General features: G+C 43.5%; 1 protein-coding gene across 4 annotated transcripts in view; it reads right to left on the bottom strand.

The window, feature by feature from the left end:
- ANXA2 (annexin A2) overlaps positions 1 to 23,177 on the bottom strand; it is a 54,030-nt gene that overhangs the window by 19,279 nt on the left and 11,574 nt on the right. For all 4 annotated transcript variants that reach the window (XR_006284598.1, XM_043524579.1, XM_037910463.2 and 1 more), the window contains exons 3-5: positions 22,612 to 22,711; positions 6,280 to 6,374; positions 1,816 to 1,929 (exon numbers count right to left, since the gene is read on the bottom strand). Coding sequence is in view for 3 of the 4 variants with exons in the window: in XM_043524579.1 (XP_043380514.1) it covers positions 1,816 to 1,929; positions 6,280 to 6,374; positions 22,612 to 22,711 (309 nt within the window). In the remaining variant the exon portion in view is untranslated. The remainder of the gene's footprint in view (positions 1 to 1,815; positions 1,930 to 6,279; positions 6,375 to 22,611; positions 22,712 to 23,177) is intronic.

Below are 23,177 nucleotides of genomic sequence, written 5' to 3'. Positions count from 1 at the left end.
TCTTCTGACTACAAATACAGTATGGGGACAGTGACTATCCATAATTACAGACATATTAAAGACAGAATGAAAAACAAGCGTCATGATGTGGAATAAAATACAGACCGTATCTGTTTCAACCAGCAGAGGGCAGCATTTGATTGTCCAAAAGAACCAACTTTTTGACAATTTATTAAATGGTTTTGTTATTACCTGTACCTGAAATTTTTCTATGAGCTAGGATGTCTGTTAACTAGTTCAGTCTGTTGCTGCCAACTTTAATTTAAAAAAAGTATTTGTGTGAACAATTTATATTAGTGAAAAACAAATTTTAAAAACCCAAAAATTTACCTAACCAAGAATATCAAAAATTTAAGTGAGAAGGTAGGTGAGGTAATATCTTTTGCTGGAACAACTTCTGTTGGTGAGAGAGACAAGCTTTCAAGCCACACAAAGCTCTTCTTCGGGTCTAGGAAAGGAACTCCCAGCAAAGTAAGGGGCCACTCTACCTTGAATGGTCCCTTACAATAGGTTCTAACTACTTATGCCTAACAAAAATGATTAGGGGGCTTGAGCACATGACTTATGAGGAGAGGCTGAGGGAACTGGGATTATTTAGTCTGCAGAAGAGAAGAATGAGGCGGGATTGGATAGCAGCCTTCAACTACCTGAAGGGGGGTTCCAAAGAGGATGGATCTAGACTGTTCTCAGTGATACGAGATGATAGAACAAGGAGTAATGGTCTCAAGTTGCAGTGGGGGAGGTTTAGGTTGGATATTAGGAAAAACGTTTTCACTAGGAGGGTGGTGAAGCATTGGAATGGGTTACCTAGGGAAGTGGTGGAATCTCCTTCCTTAGAGGTTTTTAAGGTCAGGCTTGACAGAGCCCTGGCTGGGATGATTTAGTTGGGGATTGGTCCCGCTTTGAGCAAGGAGTTGGACTAGATGACCTCCTGAGGTCCCTTCGAACCCTGATATTCCATGAATCTGCACCATCTTGCATTTTGCTGTGATGCTAGGAGTTCCTTTCCCAGACCTGAAGAAGAGCTCTGTGTAGCTCGAAAGCTTGTCTTTTTCACCAACAGAAATTGTCCAATAAAAGACATTATCTCACTCACCTTGTCTCTCTAATATCCTGGGTACAACTACATTGCATACAAAAATTTAAGTGACATTTAGAAATATGAAAGCCAAAACATGAGTTTTCTTGCAGGATTTTAAAAGCAAATCCCGGCACTGGTAGGTGTTCACAGTTTTTTTGCATGTGCACAAAGTTCGAGTCGGTTTTCAAAGCCATCCTTTCAGAGGCTCCTAGGGAAATAGGACTTAAGCACCTCCTCATGTTCAGATTTTATGGAAGGAAAGGACTAGATATGAGACACCCTCTCACAATCAGTGATGTGACCCCGTAATTGGAAATGATTTATGTTCTATCACAGGAGTTTTTGGCTCTAGCTAACAACTTCTCTATTTTGTTTTAATATTGGAAACACTTTTTTTTAAAAATATGCAGAAATGCAATCAGGAAAGTAGTTTGCTTTCCAAATGCTCTTGTACAGGTGCCTATTCAAAGCAGCCAATCAGTTATGTCCTTAGCTTCATGTTCATTCTTCAAAGTTATTTTTAAAAAGTAAGTGACAAACATTTAGATGAAAAATCTCACCTGGCCCAAGAATTTAACTAGTGGATACTGATTTTGGGTGTCTTATGTTGGACACCTGAAAACTGTAGCACTTAAAAATACGTGGCCATTTTTTAAAATCATGGCCTTAGGTAGCAATTCTAAAGGATGACATCAGACTTACTTGGAGCAACTTGAGTTTCAATTCTCATTTACCTTCATGGCACCTTTCAGTTCAGAAGCATCATACTGAGCCGGTGTCTTCAACAGGCCCAAAATCACTGCCTCCAGGTGACCTGAGAGAGCTGACTTCAGTGCTGCAGGAAGTTCCTTTAAAAAAATAAAAGGAGAAAATGATTAAAGCTCATTTTTGACCTCCAGACAATTCTGCCTTCAGTGGTTGGAATCTCCAAGATTGTTACTGCTTTTCCTGGAGAGTGGATAAGGAAATGGAAGACAGGGTCTTTCAGTGAAATCTAGAGAGGAAAAATGGGGCAAGCAGAGTTTCCTTCACCCCTTTAAAAGAAAAAGTATCACCAATCTGCACCAATCCTCACTGTCACTCACTGCTAGAGAGAATAATAAATAGAGGCAGATGTGTCCATTTCCTAGGATGTGGTCAATTCAGGGAGCTACAGTTTAGAGTTCACATGATCTTATCATTTTCAGGTTTTATTTTAATGACAGATTAGGTGCACTGCCATGCAGTTAAGAAACACCAAATCCTTATAATCAGTTTTGGACCCAAAGTCAGTCAATAACCTCCCTAATTTGGAGTTCTCAAAAGGACACAGTTGGGTTCATTGCAGCTGTTAGATGTCTCATAAGAACAAAAGAAAGGCCATTATGACATCAACCAAGTTCTGCAGAAGCTCAGCTCAAACAGTCAAAGAGCCAACACACTTCAGCTCATTTCCACGTATGTTGGCTTGGCTCACAAAGGAATCCATGAAACAGATCACTCAAAAACCCTCTTCTGCTTAAGTGCAATTACTCTGTCCCAGAGTGGCTGGGCCCTTGGGCCCAGCCGCCCGTGACTCCTAGTTGAGACTGATCAAGTGACTATAAAGCTAGTAAGTGGCTCACTTGAGAGGGCGAGAGCTACACAAAGTAAGTTGGGGCACAACGTAAGACGCAAGGGCTCTAGTCCCCTGCAGCCTGCTTTGGTCAGGCAATCTCCTTTGTTTTGGTGTTAAACTGGCAAATTTTATGTTTGAAGACTAAAACTGAGCCCTGAAGCCTGAACAGACTTTGGGGGTAGTGTTAATCTGTCTTGGGCTAGGTGAAGACACGGGCCAGCAGTCCTACGCACTGCAAGCTGACCAATGAAAGAAATAATCAATAGGAGTCTTTTGGATGATCTTCTCCTTCAATCTGACAAATGTTTAACTCCACTAGCCATACTTGAGATGCATTAGTCTGTTGCGTGTGCATGAAAACAGCTCTTTCACTTCATATTAAACAGTGCAGACAATGCACTCCTCTCTAATCCATTCCAGTAGAGCATGATCGATTCCAATTAACTTTGTGTGAAGTCTAATCTTTGCACTTCAGTGTAAAGGTTAAAAAGCATATAAACCAATGCAATGGGATTAGGGAAAACAAACAAACAAAAACAAACAAACACACACAGTTTAATTCAAATGAGTTGGGGACTGTTAATTTCTTTCCTCTTCCCTCAGCTTTTCAGCTTTGGGCTTGTCTACAGGGCACTGGCAAAGCGCACTAGAAGGGTGTGATTTGCAGAATGCTCTAATTACCCATGTAGACACTGCTGGTGCACTCTAAAAGGCACCTAGTTTGTGTTGATGGGAATCCAGTTCCAAACAGGATTATATTGACACAAACGAGCATCTATTAGAGCACACCAGCAGGTGTTAACACAGGGCAGCTAGAAAACACCCCTCCAGTTTGCTTTGCTGCACCATGTACACATGCCCTTCGTTTCCTTTAAACAAATTTCTGCTTCAGTGGTGGAAGCAACAAACCAGGCACGATTTCAGGGTAACACTGACACATGAAGTGCACATCAACACTCCTATGGGGACCAGAGTTAAGTGCATTAACGTTTCATTTTGTAGCTCTTCTCTCAAAAAGAGTGCATCTAAACATCTTCCAGCCATTTTACCGCAGAGCTTCAAACCAGTGAGCCAAGTGCAACGATGCCATAAACCTGCATACGGCGTCATCACCAGAATAAGTGGTTGCAAGTACCATGGCTAGGTATATGAAGTGCTGAGGACTAATTCTATCATAAGTGAAACTCCCTAACCGGATGTAGAGAGAAGTCTCAATAATGCTCTATGCTGCTTATAGTAAGTGATCTCTTGGCTCAGGGAGCTTCATTCAATGCTACTGGCATTTCCTGACCAGTTGGGCTCAGGAAAACAGAGCTTTTAGCTGATCATGAGAATGGTGTGAAGCCAAAAAGTCTCTTTTCCAGCAAAAACTGTGTTATGCACACTGTAGGTGCCAGTTTAAGTGAGTTTACAGAGTCTGAGAGGTCTACATCTAGCTGTTCGTCACAGATCCTTTAGGAGAACAGGACAAGCGTTCATTCACTTGAGCCAAAGGTAGATTAGTACAGCCCTGGTTTGGGATAAAATGCTAATGGAAGGGCTGGAAATTACTCTGTCTACATCCTTATTTCTAACTGCAGCGATGGAATTGTAGGGAGACAGTAGTAAGATCTGCTAGCAGCAGCATAATTCCCACATATCCAGCAGGGGATCCTTCCTGCCATTCTGTGCCACCGCTAGAAGTGAACCCAAAGGGAAACAGAAGGAAGCGAACACTTGCCAAGCTGCTCATTATTAAATCTCACACTTACAACCAGAAAAATGGTCCAAATTAAAATTAGAACATGGCAGCACAATCCCAAACGACTGTTGGTTACAATGGGCAGGGGCTGCAGAGCTCTGTGCAAGGACATACACGGACATGGTCCTAGGCAGCCTTGGATAACTCCTATAACACATCTGGAAAGGGAGGATTTAGCAGCTCCTGGGGGAGGGATGCTGGGCCCCAAGAGAAAGAGGGTCCAAACAGGGTTTGATTTTTCATGAATGGGAAGGGAGGTGGGATCATGAGACACACCCTTTAAAACAGAGATCCATAATATTAACAGAAGTTTGAGGACCTCTGCTGTAAGCCACAGGACACAGCAATTCCACCTTAGGAGGAACTCTAATTTAGCAATATAAGATGTCTCCAAGGAAATCCACAAGAGACTATCCTTAGAGAGCACTGGGCAGGTGGAGCCCTGAATCATCAGACAGGATGCATCGATTCATGGGCTGTTTCCTGCTCTCTTAACACTGACTCATTTGTTTTCACAGTTGCATTGGAAGGTTTGTTCTCTTAGTTTCCATGGTTTCCACAGGCCACTCTACCTTTGGCACCAATACAATCCCATCTCTTAACTGGTATCTTTAGCATATTTGTGGGCTGGGAAAGGGAGGGAAATGAGTGAAGGGAATCAACATCTGGTTAAAAATTCTGAAGATCATCATCATGATCTCAGAACTTTGGCATATTTCTAATCAGAGCTTCAAGTCTTACTATTCAGGGTCCAGCTTATAACCACAGCTATCCTGATGCCCTTGCACAAGATGGGGGTTACACTCAGCTCTGTGTGTGTGTGCACGCCCAACTTGCATACACTCAGTAGAGGCTGTAGGTACCTAAAATCAGGAATGCACAAAAGTTTGTGAATTTCAGAAACATAGCTCTGGATTTGTACTTGGTTTCAGCTGAGATTTCAGGGCTTCTATTTGGTGTCTGACAAATCTGAAAGAGATGCAGCTGTCAGAACCCAGTGGGAATCTATGCATGTTTTTCCTTCTTTTATGTGGGCATAAAACTTCAATTAGAGGAATATTTTAAAACTTGTTCAAGAGAACATCTCTCGGCTCCCTGCTAGAAGGCTCATTTTACAGACAGCTATGCATATTTTATATAGTCTCCTTTTCATCATCAACAGCTTGGTACACTGGATAGTCTTGTCAGGATAACATATGGTGATAATTTAGCCAGTGAGCTGACTTTGTTCAGTACCTGCATGATTCACTGCATAACTGATTGCAGTAGTTATTTGGACGGACTGTGTGAATGAAAGCTGGAAGAGTTTCCTTCCGCTAAGTTACCTGAACATGCATATCTTCCCTCAGTTCCTCTCCTTTTACTGGGTCCCAGAACGTCAGGCATCACTTGAACAAAAAGGATTTTCACATGCTCAAGCACGCACACTGCTACACACACAATGGACATAGGAGAACATGCCTGGCTGGTGCTAAAACACTGGGCTTGATTTTTAGAAGTGTGAAGAACCCCATCTCCAGGGGATTTCAGTTACAGGTATGTGTGCTTCGCAACCCTAAAAATCTGGCAGGAGAGGCACAGCTTTAGGTTCCAATGGTGTCATAACCTGCCCGCAACAAGGTGGGCTTTAGAGAGATGGTAGCATATCCCCATCAGCAGCATTCCTGGTACTCTGGAATACCTACAGGAGTAATGCGTCAACAGTCACCAGCTATTTCTTAAACTATCTTGAGCCAAGCTCAGCCACAGTAAAAGCAAGTGGACCTCCCAGTGAAATCAATTATAGTATGATCACTTCAAACCTAACCACGAATGTGACGGATAGTACCAATCATAAACCAGTCTTGATGCTCTCGGTACCTTTTTAGTTCTCCTCTGATAGGCAAAGGCGATATCCTGCCTCTGTTCATTGCTGCGGTTTGTCAAAATGTTGATGATGGTGAGTTCGTCCACACCTACAAAGATAGAAGGCAAAGGATTATTGAGAAATCTCCTCTTGCACTGGTCTCTTTCTTATTAAAATAGTATTATTTGCTAGAAGTGCACTGTATGCAACACCCACAATGGGCTTCATTACTATCAACAATGTCCTGCCCTCATAGTAAGTGCAGCCAAACACCAGTTTTCAAAACAAGTGCACATATAACATGTGCAAATCTATCTGTCCACGGACGGAGAAACGTAGGTGCACTCAGGCATGCAACTGTTTGAAAAACTGGTCCTGGAACACGGAGATGATGTGCTACTTCTATCTCCTGCTTGGTTGAATGTGTGTCACTCAGTCTCCTGCTAGGAAAGTCGTGTGAAAGTATTTCCTGTAAAAGTGATGTGAAATGCAATTAATTACAGCCTGCTCATGTGGTTTCAATTGAGCAATTTCAATTAGGCTTCTTAATAAAGCAGTTATTTTTCCAATTCACCACAAATATTCCAAACACAGTGATCAGAAGAAAGGCCACTACCTTCCCTTTTTTTTCCAGCAGCCCAGAGGTTCAAAAGGCTAAGGCCCCTGTATGTCTACACTGCAGTGTAAGCCCAGGGTCAAACTCAGACTCAAGCCTAACTCCCTTTCCATCTAAACATGAATTACACTAATCCAGGGCTTGGACCCAGGGTCCCAGGACCCTACGGGGTGGAGGGTCTGAGCCCAAGTCAAGCTGGGACCCAGAGTGCAAGCACTATTGCTCTGCAGTGTAGGTGGGGAGGGCCGCAGAGCTCTAGCTCAAGACCACACCGAAAAGTCTACACCTCAGTTAAATAGCACCACTGCCCGAACGCAGCGAGCATGAGTCAACTGATACAGGCCAGACATGGGTATCTAACTGCAGTGTAGATATACCTTACAAAAAGTATCCCACAATCCCATGGGCTGACTTTCTTTTGTCCTTTGGACAGTCAAGTTTTCCCACACTGCACCACAAAGAGCAAGAGAAGCCACATTTTGGGAAGGTGCTAGGAAGTCTGGGATGTGGATGGCTGGACTCAGGCCCGCATCATGCGGAGTAGATGCTGGAGCCCCAAGTTGGGACCCAAGATTCAACAATTCTTAACCTGGGGTTACAAATGAGCGTAAACACTCAAGCCCTAGGTTAACAAACCACAGGCCTGCTCAGCTCTACTAGCCTGGGGCTTAGATTGCAGTGTAGATTTGGATACTAATATCTAAATTGTATTCTTAAATTTATTCACCTAAATTTGGGTTATTGCTGATTATGTACCATATGTATCATATGACTTTTAAAGACAAACTTTGTATTTGTGGATAATCTAGCACTATACCCAGATGAACAGACACTTTTCTCAACCTGCGTATTATATAATTTTAACATTAGCTTTAATAAAATGTTTATACTTTTTGATACCTACTGGAAGGAGCTATACATACACATTGCTTCCTGAAACTGTCACTAGGAGATGCAGCCTGAGGTTTTGCCCTAGAAGATGCTTAGTTATCCAGTCTTTTTTTTAGCAGTTGAGCTACAAAACAGTGACGTTTTAGTAACATTTGAAAAGAAGGTTTCCAGATCAGTGTGTACAACACAGAGGAGAATTTGGATTCATTAACAGCTATGCTACACTTACAGGGCTGGATTCACTGCCTGCCAACAGAATCTACATTAGAGGCACCTGGCTTGACCAGCCAACACTCCATGCTCTGCTAGTAGACCCACAGTGTTAGCATGGAGCCTGACCTTCCCAAAGGGTTCTCACCCCTCTGCCTTGCAAACAGACTCTCTTACACATCCCAGTCCAAAGCCCAATGAAATGAATTGCCACAGTTCTCATTGACTTCAATGGGCTTAGGATCAGGTCCATAGCCCTTCCTCATAACATCTGAAAAAGGAGGAGGAGGAAAGCTGTACTGTGGTTAACTCCGTTCACCAGGGGCTATGAAGTGTTCTTGCACCTAAAACATGCTTTTACATTGCCAATCAATAGGATTTTAATAATTGATTATTAATATATTCAAATACACTAGATGCCTGGGCGCTTCCTGGCATTAACTCTTTGAATACTTCACTCGAACAGAAAAATCAGTATTTACATTTCAGCCACTAAGCACTAACTTTGTCCCAACTAATTTTTTTGGTGGATCTCTTCATGTAAAAACCAAGGTCTCTGTGTGCGCAGTGACCCAACCTCTACAGGACAAAAGAAACAATTGTTTAAAAAACCATTAGCCACCAGTCATCGGGAATAAAAACGAAACAAAAAGTACTGGAGCTGCCAGGGAACAAGGGGTTAATGAGATTTGCGTGGACAAGAGGGTTGGTGCAGTCACACTTCTGATGCTGAGTGGATCTGAACTGGTCTGTGGAGGTTAGGTTAGTTCAAGGCATTCTGATCCAATATGGTAGGCGGTCAAATTTTCACAAGGCCTGGGGTAAAGATATATTGTTGTTTAAGTGAAACCTTGTTATCAATTCAGGAACTTAATTTTCACACTCCACCTCCCTTTAATAAGAATAGGTGGTTTATAGAGGAGAAATAATACCTATTTCAACCTGGATTCAATTGTATGAAGCAGACAATATTTACCAATCCACCCCCAAATGTCCAACAACCATTTAATTCTGTCTAATACTACAATTCAGCTGCAAGTTAGCCCCTAGATAAACTGTCCATTTTTATCAGATGTACAAAACTGATTAAGCATAGCTGTCTGGACCTGCCACTCAAAGAAAGACAGAAGCAGAATGTTACAATTGTAGGAAATATCCAGATATCAAATTCTTCCAACCAGAAAACAGTAGCATAGTATATACATGGCCAGACAGCCCAAAAGGGAAGTCAAAAAGGTGGTCAGTGTTGTGTTCCAACAACATGCTAAAGTTTTCATTTGATTGAGTTCCAGTGGCTGATTATTTGTTCCTAGTCATGGATGTAATGAGGCCTTTTGCAGCTGTATTATCTCATTGAGAGGCTGGGGCTTAGAAAATGCAAAACTATATACAGAGAATCGAATTTTGAAACCCAAGTGTCTAAAACTGGGGCACAGTTCTGCATTTAGACACTCATATCGGATCTGTGATATGTAAAATAGGTATTTATTGGGAGTTGTGTGTCAATTTGTGAGCCCATATTCAGAACCGGGTTGCTCTCACTTAGATGCCAGGTTTGAAAAATAGAACCAAAGAGTCTCTACTATGCTCAGTTTTCCAAAACAATATTATAAATAGCATCCTACATAATTGGGCTCATTATGGTGCATGCAATGGTGTCTGTAATACAAACAGGAGACTACAGAACAGAACTGTAATTACATACAGAACACACCCACTCTGGAAAAATCTAGCTTGTAACAATCATTCTCTGAGAGTTCGCTCATAATTATTGACCCAGTAAATACCCACTGAGATGCAGCATCTGACACATGGGGAAAGCCAGAGAAAATAAAATTATACAAATGCTGCCGTCTACAAAAGACAATTAAGAGGAACTTCTACAAGCCAAAACTAACAGGGCACTTTCTTTACATTGGCTTTTCTCCTGCTTCCATTGTTTTACTTTTAAAAATTACACTGAAACAAACAACCCACAACATGCCTTGGGAATCCTGCATGTAAATTGCTTCCTCATAGCAGCGCTGTAGCTTAGTAGCACCACAATGTCCTTACCTGTCAGCGGAATGCAACTACCTTACCTTTCAGGATTCCTAAGGAGTCAGATTCTTGTGAAAAATGGGTAGTATGAGACAGTTTCCAAACCTTACACACTACTCCATTCATTTCCAGTCTAGCTTGAAGGATGACAAAGATAAGGACCGTCATTGCTAAACTGTCATCTCTGACTACTGTTACCCCACCACCAACTCCCTAGGATCTCCACTCTGTGCCAGTGGGAGAAGGAAGGCTGCCTTTTCATTTCCAATTCCTGAAGTCACCAAGCTCAGTGAAGTGTCCACATTGGACGTTCATGACATGTCAACTCTCATTAGATTATAATTACAGTTCCAGAAAGCCAAGGTGGGTGAGGTAATGGCTCGAAAGCTGGTTTTTCTCACCAGCAAGAGTGGGTCCAATAAAAGATCTTACCTCCCCAACCTCTTTTCTCCAGTATTCTGGGACCGACATGGCTACAACTACACTGCATAGTTCCAGAATGCATTTAACAGAGGAGCTCTTTGACTGACTGAGATGCAAGCACTGCAATCTGTACCACCACTTACCCTGCTTGGTGCAGTAATTCAAACTGATTAACTCTGTATTTATTCTAAGCCTAACATGTCCCTGTAAAAGATGATCTCGGTTCACAGTTCAGCCCGGATTCTATAATGAAATCCACAAGCTGCATTCCTTACTCACATGTGGAGAAACTCTTGCTTCAATAGGGCTCTGAGAGAGCGTGATGGTCCATGATTGCGGATCCCTTTGCAAGATCAGGGTCATAGACTGCTTCTATTTTTAAGTGCATATCCAGGGACAAAAATCCCTGGGAAGTTATCCCTTTGAGGTTCAACTTCCAAGTGAGGTGGGGTACGGCACGCTCCCAGCAGCCTGCCATTAAGGTGAGGTTTAGCAACCTGCTCCGCATCAAGTTTAGTCACACTGACTTCTTGGTTTGATACATGTGGACAGTCTTGGGGAAGCTCTTTTCAGCTCCTTAAGAGAGAGAACGTGCCCCTCCCCACACACACAAAAAGGCTTTTCACCTTTTGCTGCAGACCTAAACAATCAGTTTAGAGCACTCAAGCTTCTTCTCTCGCTCTTTTTCCTGACTCCATTTTTTCCATTAGGGAAAGAACAAAGTCAGTAACTGATCCAAGGGACAAGATACCAGACTTGCTAAACCGGTGCAATCATTTTCAGATTCCGTTATGAGCTAATAGCCCAGGCAGATAAAATCAGCTCTCTTCCTCTTACTCAGAGAGGCTTTGTGTACATTGGGAAAAATGAGTTGCAGAAAAAAACGTGTTAACACATTTTAACTACCGTTGTTGAAAATCTATTGGCACGTTGTAGAGACAAATACGTACTAACTGAGTTACCCACAACTAGCCAACGTGTTTTTAAACATGACTGTTTCCTAACACAACTCACTGACCCAGTGTAGGAAAAGCACCCTCTCCCCCAACCTCTGCTAGGCCAGGAGTCACTGTCACAGGGTAGCTGGTCCCTATGGGCAGGTTAAGCCCAGCTCCCCAGAACCAGAACAGATGAGTCCCATCCAGCCAATTAAAGAGGGCGGGGCTACACCTGGGCCTATAAAGGGCTGCTAATAGGCAGCTGGGAGACTGCACCCTTAGCCCTGGTCTACACTAGGAGTTTAGGTCGAATTTAGCAGCGTTAAATAGATGTAAACCTGCACCCGTCAACACGATGAAGCCCTTTTTTCGACTTAAAGGGCTCTTAAAATCGATTTCCTTAATCCATCTCTGACAAGTGGATTAGCGCTTAAATCGGCCTTGCCGGGTCGAATTTGGGGTACTGTGGATGCAATTAGACGGTATTGGCCTCTGGGAGCTATCCCAGAGTGCTCCATTGTGACCGCTCTGGACAGCAGTCTCAACTCAGATGCACGGGCCAGGTAGACAGGAAAAGGCCCGCAAACTTTTGAATTTCAATTTCCTGTTTGCGTGGTCACATGCAGCTTGCCACGCTGGCCAGAGCTCATCAGCAGAGGTGACCATGATGGAGTCCCAGAATCGCAAAAGAGCTCCAGCATGGACCAAACGGGAGGTACGGGATCTGATCGCTGTATGGGGAGAGGAATCCGTGCTATCAGAACTCCATTCCAGTTTTCGAAATGCCAAAACATTTGTCAAAATCTCCCAGGGCATGAAAGACAGAGGCCATAACAGAGACCCGAAGCAATGCCGCGTGAAACTTAAGGAGCTGAGGCAAGCCTACCAGAAAACCAGAGAGGCAAACGGCCGCTCTGGGTCAGAGCCCCAAACATGCTGCTTCTATGGTGAGCTGCATGCCATTTTAGGGGGGTTCAGCCACCACTACCCCAGCCATGTTGTTTGACTCCTTCAATGGAGATGGAGGCAACACAGAAGCAGGTTTTGGGGACGAGGAAGAGGATGATGATGAAGTTGTAGATAGCTCACAGCAAGCAAGCGGAGAAACCGGTTTTCCCAACAGCCAGGAACTGTTTCTCACCCTGGACCTGGAGGCAGTCCCCCCCGGACCCACCCAAGGCTGCCTCCCGGACCCGCCAGGCAGAGAAGGGACCTCTGGTGAGTGTACCTTTTAAAATACTATACATGGTTTAAAAGCAAGCATGTTTAATGATTAATTTGCCCTGGCATTTGCGGCTCTCCTGGATGTACTCCCAAAGCCTTTGCAAAAGGTTTCTGGGGAGGGCAGCCTTATTCCACCCACCATGGTAGGACACTTTACCACACCAGGCCAGTAGCACATACTCGGGAATCATTGTAGAACAAAGCATTGCAGTGTATGTTTGCTGGCATTCAAACAACATCCGTTCTTTATCTCTCTGGGTTATCCTCAGGAGAGTGATATCATTCATGGTCACCTGGTTGAAATAGGGTGCTTTTCTTAAGGGGACATGCAGAGGTGCCCGTTCCTGCTGGGCTGTTTGCCTGTGGCTGAACAGAAATGTTCCCCGCTGTTAGCAGGGGTGGGAGGGTGAGTATTGGCGCTAGCCACGTGTGGGGGGGAGGCAAAATGCAACCTTGGAACGAAAGCACATGTGCTGTGTATGTAATGTTAACAGCAAGGTTTACCGTGAAAGAGTGTAGCCATTGTTCTAGAAAATGTGTCTTTTTAAATACCACTGCCTCTTTTTTTTTTTTTTTCCTCTTCACCAGCTGCATGAGTTTCAATGATCACAGGATCTTCCCCTTCCTAGAGGCTAGTGAAGATTAGAAGGCGAAAAAAAACACACTCGTGATGAAATGTTCTCTGAGCTCATGGTGTCCTCCCACACTGACATAGCACAGACGAATGCGTGGAGGCAGACAATGTCAGAGTGCATGAAAGCACAATATGATCGGGAGGAGTGGTGGTGGGCTGAAGAGAGGGCTGAAGCTCAAATGTGGTGGCAGCATGATGAGAGGAAGCAGGATTCAATGCTGAGGCTGCTGGAGGATCAAACCAATATGCTCCAGCATATGGTTGAGCTGCAGGAAAGGTAGCAGGAGCACAGACTGCCACTACAGCCCCTATGTAACCAACCGCCCTCCTCCCCAAAGTTCCATAGCTTACTCACCCAGACGCCCAAGAATGCGGTGGGGGGGGGGGGCGCCTCCGGCCACTCCACCCCAGAGGATTGCCCAAGCAACAGAAGGCTGGCATTCAATAAGTTTTAAAGTGCTGCGTAGCCTTGTCCTTCACTCCTCCGCCACCCCTCCTGGTGCTTCTCTCCTCCACCACCCCTCCTGGGCTAGCTTGGTAGTTATCCCTCTATTTGTGTGATGAATGAATAAAGAATGCATGAATGTGAAGCAACAATGACTTTATTGCCTCTGCAAGCGGTGATCGAAGGGAGGAGGGGAGGGTGGTTAGCTTACAGGGAAGCAGAGTGAACCAAGGGGCGGTGGGTTTCATCATGGAGAAACAAACAGAACTTTCACACTGTAGCCTGTCCAGTCATGGAACTGGTTTTCAAAGCTTCTCTGATGCGTACCGCGCCCTCCTGTGCTCTTCTAACCACCCTGGTGTCTGGCTGTGCGAAACCAGCAGCCAGGCGATTTCCCTCAACCTCCCACCCCGCCATAAACGTCTCCCCCTTACTCTCACGGATATTATGGAGCGCACAGCAAGCAGTAATAACAGTGGGAATACTGGTTTCGCTGAGGTCTAACCGAGTCAGTAAACTGCGCCAGCGTACTTTTAAATGTCCAAATGCACATTCTACCACCATTCTGCACTTGCTCAGCCTGTAGTTCAACAGCTCCTCACTACTGTCCAGGCTGCCTGTGTATGGCTTCATGAGCCATGGCATTAAGGGGTAGGCTGGGTCTCCAAGGATAACTATAGGCATTTCAACGTCCCCAATGGTTATTTTCTGGTCTGGGAATAAAGTCCCTTCTTGCAGCTTTTGAAACAGACCAGAGTTCCTGAAGATGCGAGCATCATGTACCTTTCCTGGCCATCCCACGTTGATGTTGGTGAAACGTCCCCTTGTGATCCACCAGTGCTTGCAGCGCTATTGAAAAGTACCCCTTGCGGTTTATGTACTCGCCAGCTTGGTGCTCCGGTGCCAAGATAGGGATATGGGTTCTGTCTATGACCCCACCACAGTTAGGGAATCCCATTGCAGCAAAGCCATCCACTATGACCTGCACATTTCCCAGGGTCACTACCCTTGATATCAGCAGATCTTTGATTGCGTTGGCTACTTGCATCACAGCAGCCCCCACAGTAGATTTGCCCGCTCCAAACTGATTCCCGACTGACCGGTAGCTGTCTGGCGTTGCAAGCTTCCACAGGGCTATCGCCACTCGCTTCTCAACTATGAAGGCTGCTCTCATCTTGGTATCCTTGCGCCTCAGGGCAGGGGAAAGCAAGTCACAAAGTTCCATGGAAGTGTCCTTACACATGCGAAAGTTTCGCAACCACTGGGAATCATCCCAGACCTGCAACGCTATGTGGTCCCACCAGTCTGTGCTTGTTTCCCGAGCCCAGAATCGGCGTTCCACCGCATGAACCTGACCCATTAGCACCATGATGCCCACATTGCCAGGCCCCCTGCTTTGAGAGAAGTCTGTGTCCATGTCCTCATCACTCTCCTCACTGCGCTGACGTCGCCTACTCGCCCGGTATCGCTTTGCCAGGTTCTGGATCTGCATATATTGCTGGATAATGTGCGTGGTGTTTAATGTGCTCCTAATTGCCAAAATGATCTGAGCGGGCTCCATGCTTGCCGTGGTATGGTGTCTGCACAGAAAAAAGGCGCGGAACGATTGTCTGCCGACATGGCTTACAGGGAATTAAAATCAACAAAGGGCGTGGCTCTGCGAGAAACTGAATGGCCCCCTCAAGGATAGAACTCAAAACCTCACGGATAGAACTCAAAACTGGGTTTAGCAGGCGTTGATTTCACAGAGGGAAGGAGGAGAAAATGAATACAAAACAAATCTGGTCTATTTCTTGTTTTGAGCCACTTCATCTATCTTTATACATCTTGCTGGCAGCAGACTGTGCAGTACGACCGCTAGCCATCGTCATCACCTGGGTGCTCGGCAGAAGACGGTGCAGTATGACGACTAGCCATCATCTTCTGCTGGCTGGAGGTTAAAAGACAGTGCACTGCCGGTAGGACTGAATCGCCACGAGACGAAACTTAAAAGTGAAATGACCTGGCTGAGTCACTCATGTTTGCCCAGACACCCGATTAAAAGAGCACCCAGGACTATGTCGATGACGGCTACCAGTCATACTGCACTGCCTGCTGCCAAAAGGCAATTAACTGCTGCTGTGTAGCAATGCAGTACCACGTCTGCCAGCACCCAGGAGACATACGGTGAGCTGAGCAGGCTCCATGCTTGCTGTGGTATGGCATCTGCACAAGTAACTCAAGAAAAAAGGCGCAAAACGATTGTCTGCCCTTGCGTTCACGGAGGGAGGGAGGGAACGGTGGCCTGACGATATGTACCCAGAACCACCCGCGACAATGTTTTAGCCCCATCAGGCACTGGGATTTCTACCCAGAATTCAGATGGGTGGCAGAGACTGCAGGAACTGTGGGATAGCCACCCACAGTGCAACCCTCTGGAAGTCGACGGTTGCCTCGGTACTGTGGACACACTCCGCCAACTACATGCACTTAGAGCACTTGTGTGGGGACACACACAATCAACTATATAAAACCGCTTTCTACAAAACCGACTTCTATAAATTCGACTTAATTTCGTAGTGTAGACATACCCTTAGGAGGGAAAGCGACACCACAGTGGAGCTAGTTCTGGTGGTGGGTCCCTGGAGCAAGGGAGCAGGGAAGCAGCCTTGGGGCTAGTGCTCCAGGAAAGGAGCTAATAAACAGGGAAGCTGCTCAGAGCAGGGGTGCCAGAGACCCCTAGGAGGCCTCAGGCTAAGGAGTAAGTTAAAGAGACTGTTGTTCTGTGTGCTAACCTCAGTTAAGAAAAAGAGCCTCCTTTCAAGACTGGGCATAGCAGCATATGCTTTGGAGCTAGGGAGAAGCACAGCTCAGCCCGGTGACAGTCACACACACAACACTGTCAGCTTCTGCTCAGCCAGTGATTCACTGCAGCACTCAACCAACCTCTAAAACTGTTTAACAAAACAAAGCTTAATTCCTGGCATTTGAAACTGGGAAAATAAAGTCTGCAAGCATTAGAAAAGTGACAGAACAAAAGCCACAAATATTCACGTTAAAGTTTCCTGTTCACATGCTCTGGGGATGGAAACAAGTCTATTCATTGCTCTGGCATTTCATGGAAAATGCATGCTTGCACTTCAGCGCAGAGAAATATGCAGCTAATAATGTCTCTGAACAGGATACTGACTCACATTCGCTAACACAGGGTGGGGCAGAAGGGCTGATCTCATGTTGCTGCTCACTAAAGCTCTGGAAGTTAAAGCTTGTTTCCTTCAATCTTGATTAAAAGCAAACTTATTTTTGCTGAGCATATTTTTCTGGTATATTTCTACCCGTGGCTAACAAGCAGAGTTGATAATGTTACTTTTTATATTGTCCTTTTTTTCCTAGCATGACGACTCCTTCCAGGCTCAGAAAAGACAGTTAAAATTTCCAACTTGAAAACCTTTTTATGAGAAAAAAAAAAATTCTTTTCATCTACTGATAATTTTTCTTTCATACAAGCAGGCCTGCTGCTGCCATTGTGACTTCAACATCATAGCTCAATCAGCAAGATAGGAGTAAGTAAAAACCTCAGCTGTGTAAATGAACAGACTGACTTATATTTGGTCCTTTTTTCTTTTTTTTTTTTCTTTTTTTTTTTGGGGGGGGGGGGGGTGGGGGGGGCTTTAAAAAAGGCCACTTATGAATGGGCTTCTCTTGATAAGCATCTAGGTACCAGAAAAGCCAGCAGATACTTGGATAGCCTCCCAGCAAAAAGTTGTGGTGCGCTTACAGCAGGAGGCGGCATAAGTGCATCAGTTTATTTATCATGAATCTTAGTTTTGCCTTTAATTTTCAAGGACAGCCTGGATGGAATGGCAAGGGACTACATCTCAGCAGTCCTGAAGGTAGGTCTTTGAATATAGGAGTTTATCCAGGTGTGGTGTTTTAGGCTTACCAGTTTTGACATCAACCATTCAACTTTTAGGTACTTCAGATCAAAAAAGAGCACTAGGCTTTGTACAACTACCCAAACACTGGTTGAATCCACAATTCAATAAAAGTGCTGAGAAGGGATGATTTTACAGAGAACTGTGCACCCACACTTCTCCAGGGAAAACAAATAAATGGTCTACCGCAGTTGGAGAAACAGCACTCCTAATAACCACCTTGTTTAAACGCAGCCATTGCTACCATGGTTTCAGCTCTCATATGGGTAGGTACAAAGATCAACTTGGTAACTCTGGTTGGATGGGAGAGGGTGGGCAAACAGATAGAGATGGAAATAAATAAAGACAAGGTTAGGCAAATGGCTTTAAAAGCTAGCACTGCACCACAGATAGCAACAAGATGGTGCCCAGTTTATGCGATTTCCTAAATAACAGCTATATAAGAATGATCAATTTTATGTTTATAGGAGGATAAGGGAAAATAGGAATGACATTCATAATTGTTAAGGGTAATGTGAGAAAGCTAGTATGTTAATGAAGGCACCCAGTGATGCTGTTTTGGCATTAAACTTAAAATGCAATACTATAAATAAATAAATTCAGGTTTGCAGGTAAGTTGGTGCGAACTATGCCTCCAGTGTGTTATTTCATGACAACCAGATGACTACACCATACAAAGTGCAAAGGAAGAATTACTATTTTGACTGTAGCTTTAGGCGCCTAAATATTTTTGTAAATCTGACCCCAAGGCTCCTTGAACTGTTTTGGGACTATCCAATTTGAATTGTGAGGTGTACAGTTTTATAATTCTTGGGAGAAATCTTGGCCCCATTGAAGTCAATGGGATTTCTGCCTTTGACTTCAACATGGCCAGGATTTCTCCTGTTGTATTTTCCTTTGTAGGGTTCTCTCTGTGAGGTATATTACAGCGATGCATCTCTTTGTTGCTACTATTAACACTCTGAACAAATACATTTCTATGCAGTTTTGTAGATTTCAGGGAGTATCTCCCAGAACACGCTAGGCTGGATTTTCATAAATCCATGTCAAAGGAGGTTTCCTCTAAGATTTTATTCTCACACATTAAGAATATCATTAACATGCACAGGCATGCGGGACTGTCCACATACAGAATACAACAGGGGAAGAAAAAGAACTCCAATGCCAAAACCACACCCAAGCGTTTCCTCCCAGAATTTGTCAAGCTCTGAGGGAGGCAATCTCAATATTCCTGCTATGAAATAATTACAAGATAAAAGGGCATCCCGAGAATTATAAAATGATCACAACATTCTCACAGTAGTACTGTTGTCCAGACGCTGGGATCAAAAAGAAAGGTGTGGGTTTAGATGTAATGAATCCTCTTCTGTATGCTCTCAAGCCAGAAACATGACTGGCAATCTCCACTTTAACTTTCCATGCTTTATTGAACTGGACAACATGAGTGGTCCATTTGAATGCTTAGTTACCTACATAATCCAGTTGTTTGTTTAGCTATTTATAGCCTCTTATGAAATCTGCAGCTTTCTGCTCATCTTAAAACAATCCAAAGAGAATATATAGAATTATTCTCTTTCAATTCCATGATCCATTTATACAGCATTTTATATGTTTAAAGCACTATACAAACAATAATTACTGAGATGCATAAATATCAGTGATACCTGATGGAAACACAAGTTCGTGTAGGTGGCTGCAGGTTTTATCAGCATATAAATATTGATCAGTCTTTCTTGTTAAAGATCTGGAAGATCCCACAAATATTTTCCATTGTTTGCTTGCAGAAGTAATTCCTAATATTGTTATTACACTGTTTTTTCCTATTAGGTCATTTCTTGTCTGGCAGACACACCATGACAAACAAACATATGTTTAGAGAGTTTGCAAATGGAAATTCTACTGGTCTTCTGCAGTAACAAAAGCCCAAGCTCCATATTCAAGTAATCAAACTACAAAGAAATGGAACTTTAAAGAATGGGTTTTCAGAATTCTTGTACTTTATCTCCCTTAGGCATGTTCTCTTTGGGTAGTTGTCCTTACAATGGAACAGTCAACATAAAAACCAGAGAGTCTCCATTTACAAGTCCACACATTATTACTGTGAGCAACAACTTCTGGATAACAGATACAAGCCCAGTCCTGCAAAGACTTATACGTATGAGTATGTTTTCTTATTATTTCTGTATCTGCAGCATCAGACACTACTTCTGGTATATTTAAGCAGGTGTGTTCCCCAGATCTGCCAAACAAATTCAGCAAATTGATTATTGTAGTTGAAAGAAAGCGAACAAACATTAGCCTGGCTTTTCCTGACAGGACAAGGCCTTCCATTTCCCAGGATATGGAATGGAAATTACAATAAATTAAACAGCTTGATATGCTAGAGTAAATGTCTTGATCCAGAAGGCTTCACAGTACTTTTGAAATGTTTAGCGTTGCCCTATAATCAGCACTGCAAAATATTGTTGATTAAAGCTAGACAAAACTACACACATACACAACAGGGCCATGTACCCTTCACCAGCCCTCCCTTGTAAGAAGCTTGCTTTATTTGTTTTAAAAACAAATGTGAATTTCAGATTTAAAAAGTCCACTCCTACTTTTGTAGAATGAGCTCTTAGAGAAAAGGAAATAATTATTTCTCCCTCTGTGTTGTTGTCTGGTGGCGGTGTTTTGTTTTTTATGATAGTTAATTACAAAATAACCCTTGTAACTTTTTAAAAGAAAGCTTCCCTCGCATAGAAATGTCACGTTGTGAGGAACAGGCAATGGTTTAATGCCATCATTTGTTACGTTTCCTGGACACAACGCTGAGGAATAAGAGAGGACTTTATTCAGATTCATAAAACTCAGCATTTCCTTCAGATGATAAGTGGCTCAGCTTTTATTAATGCGTCTCTGTTCTGGCTTCTTGGCAAAACCTCAGCAATTCCAGCCACACCCAACTCTGTTTTCTGATCCAGAGCGGAGGAGACTCTGGAATATTCACACCCTTTCTTTGTTATGTAGGAGGATGAGACAGAGTTGCTGCTGCCCTCCATGTCCACGCTATAAGTGTAATGGAGCATTTTTGTAACCAGTTTGGGATGACAGGATTGAGTTGTGTCCAGAAAGCAGTTCTTTCCCCACAACAAAAATACCATGCTGCCTAGCTGCATTTGTAAAAAATGCATTCTGTGAAAACCTGGGCAACTCTTCCACAGGGCCTCACCAGGGATAGAAAGCCTGCAAGACACGGAGAGGCACCAACAGTAGAGGTGGTAGGGAAAAGGTTCTCTCTCTGTGGGAAATGTTGAGTTTTGGTGAAAAGCTGAAAAGTTACTTCAACCAAAAACTGAAATATTTCAACACTGAAATGCCACTGCAGCACAAGTTGCAGTTCAAGTGCTACATGCTCCCATTCTCCTCTGTAAACTGGAATCTCCAGTGAGACTACTTCTCCCATAATGCACCAGTCTCCCTGCTTCATGGGGGGAGATGGATCATCACCTTATTCAGACAGCCACCGTACATTATGGGAGATGAAGAGCAGCTGGGGAGCAGGGTCCATAGAGAACACTGGCATGAAGCACCCAAACTACAACTCCCATGAGGCATTACAGATCAAAATATTTTGGTTTTCAGGCCTTTTTTTTTTTGGACAATGATTTTAATTATTCTGCAAAAAGTAGATACTTGTTACAACACCACACCACACACCAGCACTATTGAAAATCCAATTTTCCATTAAAAACAGTTTCAATGGAAAAATTTCAACCAGCCCTAACCAGCAGCCTAGGACACCTTGTTGCACAGAGAGCAGGGAAGACGGAAAACCTGTTGAACTGGTTACACAGGCACTGTTAGGACACAGCAAAAGAACAGGAATCAATTACTAGAAGACACTCATTCTGCAGTGGGCTCTCTAATAAAGAGGATGCATGGCTACCTACCATAGTTACTAGCCCTGATCCTGCAATCTATTTAGTTTGTGCATGCCACCACACCCATCAGCAGTGAACTGTAAGACTGGAGTACAACTATTACCCTCGTGGTACATGGACATAAGCCATGGTCTGAGCTAGCCAAACAACAAAACTTGTTACTAAGTCAGGTAGAAGTTGGAGGAGCAGCACAAGCAGGGCCTACGATACAGTAACATTTCAGCATCTTGACCATTTGCTATTTACGGCTCTGATTAGGCATGGTCACCTATTATCCAAGTTAAAATATCTGAATGGGAAAATTCCAGTTCAGAGATTATACTCAGGGATGTGGCAACCACATAAAGGGCCATTTTCAATGCTGTAATATTTTGTAGAGGCAGTGGACACGGCACTAGACTGAGTCATGACAACAGGGTTCTGTTCCCAGCTCGGTCACAGATCTGCTGTGTGACCTCCTCTTAACTTCAATTGTAAATTCTTTGGGGGCAGAGGCTGTCTCACTATACGGTTGTACAGCCCCTAGCATGACTGGGCCCTACAATCAGTTGGGACCACCAGGTGCTAAACTGAATGCAAATAATGAATCATCATAATTATGCAACAATAAAATGATATTGTTTCCATTGCTGCATCACACTTTCCAATTGGGTCCCTTTACTTTTACACCCAACATTTCAAAATATTAAACCATTTTTCCATGGGGGGGGGGGGGGGGGATGAACTCCTTATCCTAGAAGGCAAAAGATTTAAACGCACTGTTTAATTGGTTTAATCATTTTTTTCAAAGTTCAGATTAATCCCTGGGAAGGAAATATGGATTTTTATAGACTAGCCCAACCTTCCTTTGCTACAAACATTCAGATTTAATCACAAAACTTCATTTTCTTTCTAAAACTGTTCTACTGGCAATCTTAAGTCTTTCTCTGCCAAGATTTCAATAGTGCAAGTCATGAAGAAGAACATACAAAATAAATGCCCTGGATTAAGGACAGTAAGTGGTAGGTCAAGAAACACCACCTATCCATATTATATCAGCTCTATCATTTGCAAGTATAATGGCAGAGAGAGAGACCCATTTCCCCTACCTTTGGTCTTGATGGCTGTTTCAATGGCTGCAGCATCTCGGTCAGCATCAAAGTTGGCGTACGCCTTGACAGTGGCATATGCGCTCGGAGGAAGAGAATGCTGAGATTTAAAAAAAGCAAAATGACAGTCTTACACTTAGCTTGTGATTAATGTATTATTCCCAAAAGGTAAAGTATCACTGTGTCATATTTCCCCCCCCCAACACCCCCACCCAATATGCACATGTGGGCAACCTATGAATATAATTGGAATTCAGCTAAGAGCTACTGAACACCCAGATGTATTACTGTTCCAGGAATCTGCCCGCAGCAGTGCATCTGTCATTAGAGAAAGCACTCACAAATAGGCATAACAGCACTGGGGGTAGAAATCACACTGTAATTCTGAGGACAATTCACCTATTAAAGTTAAAATGTTAAAAACCTGAAACTAATTGTGCTGGCTAGAATTCAAAGAAATTCATTCCATAAAGTTAGTATGGAAAAGGAGTTGAGTCAAAATGACAAAAGCCAGGAAAATTCAAATTTACAGCTGATAGTCTGCCTTCGATTCATATCGCTCATAA

This window comes from Chelonia mydas, chromosome 10, assembly GCF_015237465.2.
Source record: "Chelonia mydas isolate rCheMyd1 chromosome 10, rCheMyd1.pri.v2, whole genome shotgun sequence".
NCBI classification, from domain to species: domain Eukaryota; kingdom Metazoa; phylum Chordata; order Testudines; family Cheloniidae; genus Chelonia; species Chelonia mydas.
Note: the sequence above shows the minus strand (reverse complement) of the source record. Positions and strands in the feature narration are given on the sequence as shown.